This window comes from Grampus griseus (genome assembly GCF_964374135.1).
Source record: "Grampus griseus genome assembly, chromosome: 14".
Lineage (NCBI taxonomy): Eukaryota > Metazoa > Chordata > Mammalia > Artiodactyla > Delphinidae > Grampus > Grampus griseus.
Genome location: NC_139008.1, coordinates 26,843,936 through 26,854,186, shown reverse-complemented (window position 1 = coordinate 26,854,186; position 10,251 = coordinate 26,843,936). Strand labels below are relative to the sequence as shown.

The 10,251-nt window shown below is 46.4% G+C and overlaps 1 protein-coding gene across 5 annotated transcripts in view; it reads right to left on the bottom strand.

Moving 5' to 3' along the window:
* The window catches only part of PDXDC1 (pyridoxal dependent decarboxylase domain containing 1), a gene marked incomplete at its 3' end in the record, with an annotated part of 50,014 nt that overhangs the window by 799 nt on the left and 38,964 nt on the right, over positions 1 to 10,251 (bottom strand). For 4 of the 5 annotated variants that reach the window (XM_082669753.1, XM_082669754.1, XM_082669755.1 and 1 more), the window contains 9 exons: positions 9,241 to 9,329; positions 7,673 to 7,778; positions 6,034 to 6,205; positions 5,314 to 5,432; positions 4,923 to 5,044; positions 3,852 to 3,944; positions 3,667 to 3,763; positions 2,682 to 2,786; positions 225 to 2,164 (listed from right to left, as the gene is read on the bottom strand). In XM_082669753.1, coding sequence (XP_082525879.1) covers positions 1,911 to 2,164; positions 2,682 to 2,786; positions 3,667 to 3,763; positions 3,852 to 3,944; positions 4,923 to 5,044; positions 5,314 to 5,432; positions 6,034 to 6,205; positions 7,673 to 7,778; positions 9,241 to 9,329 — 1,157 coding nt within the window. Of the gene's footprint in view, positions 1 to 224; positions 2,165 to 2,681; positions 2,787 to 3,666; positions 3,764 to 3,851; positions 3,945 to 4,922; positions 5,045 to 5,313; positions 5,433 to 6,033; positions 6,206 to 7,672; positions 7,779 to 9,240; positions 9,330 to 10,251 lie in introns of those variants that run through there. The other variant, XM_082669757.1, reaches the window with a different exon arrangement.

Below are 10,251 nucleotides of genomic sequence, written 5' to 3'. Positions count from 1 at the left end.
GAGGCAGAAGAGAAGCCAGCTTTCTCACTGTGCTATAAGCAGCTATTTCAGATACTTGGGTAAGTCTAATTCTGCTAAATTAGTGAATAAGGGAAAAACTGTCATCTATTTTGTTTAAAAGAACTATTTAAAATGCAGTAAAGTTCGGTGAGAATTTATACATCTCACAGAGATTTTTTTTTTGACCTCAAAATATTTTAGAAGCATCAAATCCAAAACTGATGTTATATTTTTAGAAACCTTTATTTTTCTGAAATTGTTATCCAAAAGGAAGTTACCATGCCCAATTAATGCTAAGATTTATGAAGTGAACTCAGTGGTAACAATTTCAAGAACCTTTATTGAAACCAACATTCAAATAGTATCTCAAGGGTGAAATTCTGTTTCAGCAAAACCAATTTAACAATTTCAAATATATATAAAAACATTTAAAAATTAATCTTGTTAAAGGTGATAATTTCCCCTTCCCCCATTTTATCTGCTATACTTCATTGCACCAAATAAACAGGGAAGACTTTGTTTAATCATTTGCACCAAAAAAAAAAAAGGAAAATTGCATTTTGACAAGTGCCAAATGTCAGAAATCACATCAGATCAGAGTGTAATTACAGGCTTAATGTGGTATAACTAAGGCTTTCAGTACCTACAGTCCACAAACCCAACGTGAATCCCCACCATCTTAAGGTCTCCCGTAGCTTGACTTCACTGGACTAAAAGGCACAGGGGCCCTTACCTATGATAAACGAAGTGATGCAGTACTTTTGGAGAAGTAGAAACAGGCAGTAATCAAGGGTTACTTCCAATTATTTCAGCAGTAGTCTGGCGTGATCAGCCTGAGAAAGATTACATTTCTGGTTCTTGTTTGAGTTGGGCCCAAAAGGGTGAGCTGCTAGTGGAACAGAAGCTACAGAAGCTCCCATGAGAATGGGTCAAAGGTGTACTTAATTTAGAATTTCAACGTAACGAGGTGCTATACAGCATATTAATACGAGGCTTTTAAGAGTAGCATCTATTGAGTTTTCAGATATTAAACATAGAAATAAGTAGTCTGTACTTGTGTGCCAATTTAAAAGCTTTATCAGTATTTAAAAATATACACATATATATATATATATATAATATGGTCAAGAAGAGTCTTTACAGTTACCCTTAATAGATGAGTCCTTTAATTTGTTTACAAATAGTATATAAAGGGAGAAATGGATTTGTGGCAGAGCTAAGTCAGACAGAAGCACTGTCCAGTCTAACTTGCTTGACGACCCTGCCACAGCTTGAGCGGACACGGTCCTTCCTGACGTCTCCGGGGAAGCAGCAATCGGGGGTGGCAGGAGAGGGCTTCTGACACTCTTATTTACAATCCCATTGAAACCCACTCTCCTTCAAGCCAAACGCAATCCAGTTGTATACTGCAACCTGATCAAACTAAACACCAAGCAAAACAGATGGCAAAGAATGCTGTCTGTCTCCTCTGCAGCAGGACAACAGAGAACCCAGAGAGTTCTAAAGAAAGCTGTCTTACCGAAGGGTTATTATGTGCAACCTAGTAACTTCTCACACGTGTGTTTAGAAAGATGAGAGCAAGTGTTTCAAGTGGCAGGCACTTGAAATTCTAAGTTTTCTCTGTGAATAAAAAGTGTTTATGGTAACTGGGGGGAAAAAGGTATTACTACAGTTGGGTAGACAGAAACAGTAGTTGTTGGTTGTTCTATCAATACATACCCACAAAATTACACAAGTCAATTGCCCTCCCAGAAGCTTGGCTTTCAGGCACATTTTTGTGCAAAAATCCCAGTTAAGCACAAATAACAGTAATTTCTCTCATACTAGCATGTGGCACAGTTCACATTTTCAGAATAACTTCATCTTCCCTGAAACAATATTCAGTACAGTCTCCAAGCAAACACTGAATTTTATCTTAAGCTCTCTGGCTCCTCTACCTGTGGGCAGTCATCTTCCAGGCGCTGGGCCCTGTCCTGGAGGGCCCCCGTCTGCTCGGCTTCTGGAGGGGTGGGCACCCCTGGGTGCCGCTCAGGGCTGTTAGCTTCCGAGGCATCTTGCCCACCCGACAGGTGCTCGATCTTCTCTAAGTCCTCGATGTGACTGACTGAGCTGGTCTCGCTCACAGCATCTGAACCTCTTAGGGACCTTTTAAAAGGCTTCTGGCCTAGAAGGAAGATCAATGAACGGCACTGAACGCTTGGAAAAGGACACCCCTGCAACGGAAGCTGTCTGTGCTCTAAGTGATTGCTTTATTTAATCACAGCTGCTTCGGCAGAAACCCCTGGGATCACTGGCTCTGAAGCATTTAAGTGATGAGGTGAGAAATGAGAGCTGATATGACATTAACACGCCCCCAGTGCCGAGGACTTTGAGGGAACCTCAGTCAGGAAAAGCTCAGGGGAGTGAACACCAGGTTAAGCGTGACAGCTATCCAGATCCTGATTTCCCCCGGGGAGTGCTACCCAGGTATTTCCCCAAGGCTTTGAAAAAGCTAAAGGGACAGTGACAGCTGTCCTTAAATGATGAGAAATAGGACTTTGGGTTGAAGAATCAAGAAAACAGAGGAATGCAGGTAATACCAAACGGTTAGGCGTTACATGATGCAAAGGTCTGTTTTACCAGGGGAAATACAACCAGTTTTCTTCAGTGTTAACGAACTCAAACATGGAGACGTGACGTACCTGGAAGTCTCTGTTTAGTGCGAGCGCCTGAGGGGGTCTGAGGCGGTGTTACTCCCGAGCCTTGTACTTTGTACACGTATGTGTGTTCCGTGGACTCCAGGGAGCCTGCAGAAAAGAGGGGGGTGGGGAGGTGTGTGTGTGGGGAGGTCCTGGCGCAGGCGCCCTGGGGGAGGCCCCGGGTCTCCTGACATGTGCCGGGAAGTGACAAAGCCATCTCGCAGCTGTGCCCACGAGTGAGTCCCGGCCCTGCTGGGGTGTTTCAGCCTCGTCTCCCCACGTGTCCTGTGTACATGTGAAAACAACCAGACAGCAGTGTGGCCCAAGTGTGCCTGAGGAGCCAGGCCCCAATGGGAAGTGTCCTTTAGCAACAAGGAATGGATGCCTCTTTGCTAAAGGTTTGGCGGGTTCAGTGTCAGATTATCCCTTGCTGTCATATGACAGTGTAGTCATCATTTCCTGGGGAAGGGGCCCCAGGTTCAGGGAATTATTCCACTGGTAGAACAGGAAAGGAGGGGCCTGCAGCTCAATATCTTCCCCAAATCCCAGCAACTGGTAATACTTGCTAGTTGCCTGGTTTGAAATAAAATGGCTCAGCACTACAGACTATAATCTTTCACTTGCCCCTGGCAAAAGCAGCTCTCTGCTGGGGCAAAACACTAATGAGGACTGCAAAGAATGTGAACACTGAACCAAAACGTCCAAGACACACTGTCTGGAGGACTGAACAGCTGAGTGAACGCGTTCTTGTTGAGGTCAAGAGGAGTCTGCTGTGGGCAACAGGCACCTGCTTTCGTACTATTTCAGCTGTCGGGGCAGGAGAGGGAAGATGACAGAGTCCCAGGGGCAGACAAATCTCGCCTCCTCTCACAAGAGTCCCGGCCCAGTGCTTGGTGTAAAGCCTGGGACACAGACAAGGCCCCTCAGCACGAGTGTGGGATCCCAGGGCATCATCTGGCAAAACTCTCCAGATGAAAGAGAGTCCTACCTGCCGTTAGGTTAAAAGTTCTTCCCTTTTGTGAAGCCTGTACTGGAGAAAACCAATTCAGCACGGATCCTACCACGGGGATTTGCCGTAACACCCCCTGCAAAACATAACCGTTGCTCAAGGCCATCCTGTGGAGGCTGGTGCCCAGCCTGAGGCCAGCTGGGGAGCCCACCCTGGAGCCTCACCTCTTCCAGAAGTCGCTCCTCATTTGCCTTCTGCAGTTGAACCTGAGCTTCCTGAATTCCTTTCCGAACCACTTCTGTCATGTTTTCCAGAAGCTGTGTTAAGACCAAGAAAGGCATTATTTGTCTAAGCTTCTTGCTGAAGGCCTAGAACTATTAACATAGCGCTGGGGACATTTTTCAAAAGTATATTAGTAAATGGCACTTTAAAATGTCAGTGTAAAAATAAAACAGAATGTCAAATAGAAGAGGTCAAAATGTTAAAGGAGGCCTAGGCAGACGTACCTTGGTGACCAGCCTCATTTGCCAGGGAACAGCAATAACTGTCCCTGTGATCTGAATGTCATATCAATAGAAAACAGACATGACTCTCAACATTCATGGAGACAGAGGCAGAAGTAATATAGGCGGGTTTGGAAGAAACTTCAAGAAGTCCACCCAAGAATGAAAAAAGTTGGCTCCTAGGCTTCATTTCAAACTCCCTTCTCTTCCGCACCCCTACTACCAAAAGTGAATCACATGACACAGGTTTCTGCCTCCTCTCAGACCAGTCTTGCTTTGGTCCCTTTTCTCTCCTTTTGAGTAATTTCTAGTGACTCGCATATCTGGTGTGGAGAGCGTCCTGTAAGTCTGACAAGCCTGGTCCTCCGTGCCAACTGGCCAAGAGAAGCACATCTATTACTGGCGGAAAGTTCTGTTATCAGAAGCACCATCCCATCCAGCCTCAGGACCAGCTCCAATCAGGAACTCTTCCCTGGCCTTGTCGGACAGAGGTGGACACAACTTCCTGAATGCATAGCCTCCCCTAACTTCTGTCCACAGCATTTACTACCTCAGTTGCTCACATGCGTCTCTTCCCCACTCTGGCTTGTGAGTTCACTGAAGGCAGTGACCGCATCACATCACCGGCATCCCTGATGCCTGCACAATGCCTGGCTCACAGGAAGCCTTTAAAAACTTGGGGAAAGAACGAATGAACAGACACTGCTAAGGGTAGCTTCTTCCTTTGTGACTCCAGCTAATTGCCCAGGGAAAACCCAGAAAAGGAATGAGACACTGATTAGTCTTACAGACCCTGGAGTTTTCCTCGATTTCTCGGGCTGTGACTGCAATGGTCTCCACTAGTTCAGAAACATCTATGTCGTCACTTGCCATGCCAATGTAAATACAGCTCTTCATGCTTTTATACTCAGGGCCTGCGGGCAGAAACAACAGACTGACTTGGTTCCCAAGTCCTCAGACACGGGCCACTCCCTGTACAGCAGCGCGACCAGGCACAGGAAAGCCTCCCCGAGGGGGTGAGGACGTGGATCTAATGAGGAGATGGGACCCAGAGAGGCTGCAGAAGGGGTGGAGGGCTCTATCACCCTGGGAAGATCTAAATAGCTAAGAGAGACCATTTCCCTTCAAACCAGTTAGAAAACAGCTTTCAAAGTTCAAAGTTGACTTTAGAAGGAGTAATTACCCATTTTAAATGTAAGGTCAGATTCCAGTTCATTTAACTTTTTCAGGAGTCCAGCATGGATTTTTTCCCCTTCTGGATCCGATTTCAAACTGCTCTTATCATCATTAGCGTGTTCATACCTATAAACGATATCACATAACAGTACTTCAGCAATCTACAAGATCAAGTGTCTCTTCAGACACAGGATAACAGGTGGAATAGAAGCTACTGGAAGTTACCAAGGATGTGGAATGAGACAAAGGGCAAAGGAGCCACTCAGAGGGTCTCAAGATCAAACGTTTCCAGAAAGTCCCAAGGGAAGCCCAAGTCTCCAGGGGCATGAAATGTAGAAGGAGGGGCAAGGCTGGGAAGTCCCATCACTTGTAAGAGGAACAGGAGGCTTCCCTGATCCAGAGAGGGGACGAAGGGGCCACAGGAGGGACACACACTGAACCAGAGGAACAGGGAACTGGCTTCTCCTTAGTGGGCTGTAGTTCTCTGTACGCACGTCAGTGGTGCACCCAACGCAGTTCTCCTAGTAACTTTCAAGCTGGCACAGAAAGAACACAGCAACTCCTATTTCACTCAGTGAGCGCTGGGCCGCCTGCCCGCTGTGCTCTTGTAAATGCCCAGCACATCTAGATGAACTTTCATCAGACATGAACACTGTCACTCCACGCAGTCATCTTAGATTTCTAAGCTGGTTCACAAAATGACCCACCCACGGTCTTTGCACCGTACCTGACAACCCCTATTCCAGGCCAGTTTGGGTCATCAACGTATAAGAGACCTGCTGTTCCCATCACCTCCTGCTTGAACTCCTCTCGCAGCTGCAGTGTACAGGTCAGGACTGGCAGCTGGCTCTGGATGCAGGCTACGAGCTGATCCACATCCTCTCCCCGAGTTCCTAAAACTGAACACGTGCACAGAATGTTAGGCAAACGCTTAAGGAATGGCTAAAAATGAGGGGGCAGTGCTCCCACTTCTACTGTCAGAAAGTCAGCAGCTCTAGGTATAGCACATTAGCTGAGCTGAGGAGTTTAAAAAAAGAAAAAACCCCACTAAACCCAGATATGGAAGAATCGTGTTAAAAAATCATATAGCTGGCTGCCCAGGTGTAGACACATTTTTTCCTTACACCGAAGAATTAGCCTATACGATTTAATACACAATGAAATCCTACCATAGAAATCAGATTCTTCTCACAGAAAGACTGCTTAAGTCAGGTTATAAACATCATAGCACAGGTTAGAAACAAGGAGGCGTCCACACAGTTCTCGCTCTATGTTCACATGGAGAGAAAGAGAGGGGTTTCAGGGAGCAAGGGTGGGGGGCAGAAGGGCAGGGTGATGATGGCTTCTGAAGGTCAGAGCCTGAGAGGTCTCCGGGTTCAGGGATGCATGAGTCTTGGCAACATCACTGCACCCTCACTTCTGCTGATTCCAATGCTTATATGATCTAAGCCTCAACGTAGGTGGCCTGGGGTAGCCACAGCTAGCTTTTCCAGTTTCAGAGGCTAAACCTCTGGGGCTAGGCCCCCTGCATAGCAGGAGCAGAGACTCCTGGAAGGTCTGGAGGCCACTGGCTATCTTCACGATGGCTTTTCTGTGCAGGACAGTTGCCTACACTTCACCACTTTGATGTTTTTGAGAAAATATCTTTCCAAAAATGTTGAAAACACCTCATGAAACACCATCAAACATTTTCTGAAAATGTTTAAATCGTCTCAGAAAAAAGCACAATCAGATTTTTAAGGCATCTCTTTTTAGCTTATTTTTAAGTGCCTACTATAAAATACGCCAACCACCATCCAAGCTATTTCATATTCATGATCTCACAGTTTAATCTTCACGTCACCACTATGAGGTGGTGGGGAACAGGTCTGGAGATAAGAAACTTGCTCCAGGTCCTACAGGTATGAAATGGCCGAGGAGGGGACAAGAATCCCCAGGACTTTGTCACAAAAGTCCACGTGCTTTCAGCTCTATAGTTCTCTAAAATGTCTACAACAGTGGTTCTCGACCTTCACTGGCCTATTGTGCCCAGGCTCCACTCCAAGTAAACCCAGTCAGTCAACCAGAATCTCTGCAGGTGGGGCCGAGGCGCTGGGAGTTTTCAGAGCTCCACAGGGATTCTAAAGTCAGTCTGGGCTGAGAACCACTGAACAGAGGGTCACAGGACATCAAAACACAGGAATTCAATTGACTTCAGAGGTCTCTCTTTCTGAGAAGTTACCCCGGAAGGTTAATCTACCTAAACTCAGCCCAAAGGAAAAGGAAAAGCCTCTCCAGGGAGAGAAGAGAATATCACAGCCTGGACTTCGACAGACACAGCACTAGTGCTCCCAGAACAGCGACGGCGACCCACGAAGACTGGTTACCTGCCGCGGTAGTCAGGGGGCTGAACCGCACGCACGTGCCCTCCACCTCCAGATCCATGACCGTGAGGCCACTCGCGGGCACCAGCTGCTTCAGCTGTTCTCCCAGCTGCAGGGAAAGGGGCAGAATGAACACACTCCCGCAAGGAGGGAATCCAGTGTCTCTGGACCTGCCCTCGTCCGCTCAGCCCAGACCCAAGAGGCTACTGGAGGCTAGTTTCCTTTCACCTTTGATTTTCTTTGAATACTTACGGTACCTTGTTTTTTTTCCTTTTTTTTAATTAATTAATTAATTTTTGGCTGTGTTGGGTCTTCGTTTCTGTGCGAGGGCTTTCTCTAGTTGCGGCAAGCGGGGGCCACTCATCATCGCAGTGTGCGGGCCTCTCACTGTCGCGGCCTCTCTTGTTGCGGAGCACAGGCTCCAGAGGCGCAGGCTCAGTAGTTGTGGCTCACGGGCCTAGTTGCTCCGCGGCATGTGGGATCTTCCCAGACCAGGGCTCGAACCAATGTCCCCTGCATTGGCAGGCAGATTCTCAACCACTGCGCCACCAGGGAAGCCCACCACCTTGTTTTTAAAAACCGTAAATTTTACCTTTTTTCTTACTCAAAAATATAAGTTCACTATAGAAAGATCTAGGCAATACACGTAAAGTAAAAAAAAGAAAATTTACCCACAATACACCACTGAGAGACACACACTGTTGACATGTGGTATAACCATCCCCCACCCCCGGATCTTCTGGGTGTGTATGTGTGTGTGTGTGTGTGTATGTATGTGTGTCTTCTGTTGTCATAAAACATGACATTCTACATGCTGTGTAGTAATCTGCATTTTTTCACATAATTTACAATGACCATTTCCCCTCTGCCGTAAACATGCAGCTATGTGGTTTATACTGGCTGTTCTGAATGTCACTGTGTGGATGTACCATAATTTATTCACCAAAACCCCTAGGTTAGGCATGTCCAATGTTTTTTGTTTTGTTTTGTGTCTTTTTAGGCTGAGCCGTGCAGCTTGTAGGACCTTAGTTCCCCGACCACGGATCTAACCCTCGCCCCCTGCAGTGGAAGCGCGGAGTCCTAACCACTGAGGGCTTCTCCAGTGTTTTGCTAGGATTGGTACTGCTCTAGTGAACATCTTTACATCGTTTAGAATATTCTTTATACTCAAATCCAGGAGGTATGATTTCAGTGTCAAAAAGAAGCCAAAGCATAATGCTCTTGATCCATGTCGCCAGACTGCCAGAGGCGTGCAAGGGTCTGGCTCATGTGCTTCTGGTATCACCAGAGCTCCAAAGTGGCTGCACCGCAGGCCACGTCTTGCATGTTGTTGTTCAGCCTTACACAGCAGCAGGGAAACAGTCCCGTGAGGAACCGGCGGGAACAATGTTGACAGGACCTGCTGGAAGTCGTGCAGCACGTGGGGCTGTGGTCTGCTTAAGAAGCCCAGGACGAAGCCCCGCGCCTTCACAAGAGGCTCCCCCTGTGGGTTTCTGATTTCCCAGACAGGACCATGTATTATCCCAACCATCCAGGACGCAGAATAAAGGGCACGTGACAGCTGATCTTACCCAGCGGTTCAGTGAGTCGCAGGAGTGCCTCTCCTGGCTGACTGCTGACGGGGCCATGTTGGGCGCTGGGATGGCATTAAGTCCTGGATCTGACACACAACACAGAGAGGGGATTCGCCTCCCAGAAACACAGCTAACTACACAACACCCCTCCAACCCCGTTTCACTTAGCTCCCAACGTTAACCTGAGAGAAATGTCTCAACCGGAAATCAAATGTGTATCTCACCATGAATGAACAAAATGGCACATACATACAACGGAGTACATACAGCCGTAAGAAGTAAGGGAAGTCTGTCACATGCTCAACATAATGTACCCTGAAGGTGTCATGCTAAATGAAATAAGCCAGCCACAAAAAGACAAGCACTGTATGATTCCACTTACATGAAGTAAAGCTGTCTAATTCAGAGAGACAGAGAGTAGAATAGTGGGTGCCAGGGGCTGGGGGGAAGGGGGAATGGGAGTTAGTGTTTAATGGGTATGAAGTTTCAGTTTTGCAAGACGAAAAAATTCTGGAGAGCTGTTGTCCAATGATGTGAATATATTTAACACTATTGAACTGTACACTTTAAAATGGTTAAGGTGGTAAATTTATGTTTTTTTAACCACAATTAAAATTTTTAAAAAATATATATGTTACAGAGGGTTTAAAGCTTTCACTTTTTTTCTCATGAAAAATACATTTGAATATATTCTCACAAATAGAATTCTTAATTTCATTTAAAAAGTTTTTCTTTCAAGGAATTTTGAGGGAAAATCAAAGCATAAAATTATAAGTTACCAACCAGTCTACCAGCACTGAGCACCGTGCAGGGAAGTCAGAGACCCAGCAGCACACCAGGCCTCAAAACACAACTGGCTTCCTTTTGTTAAACGGTTGAGGTGCCTGCTTGTGCCAGGCACTGTGCTGGGCACGGGGTTATGATATGAGGCAGACAAGGTTTTTGTCAGGGTGGTGCTTACCTTCTATTGAAGAAGTAGCATAAGGAAATGAAATGAAATCACCATAC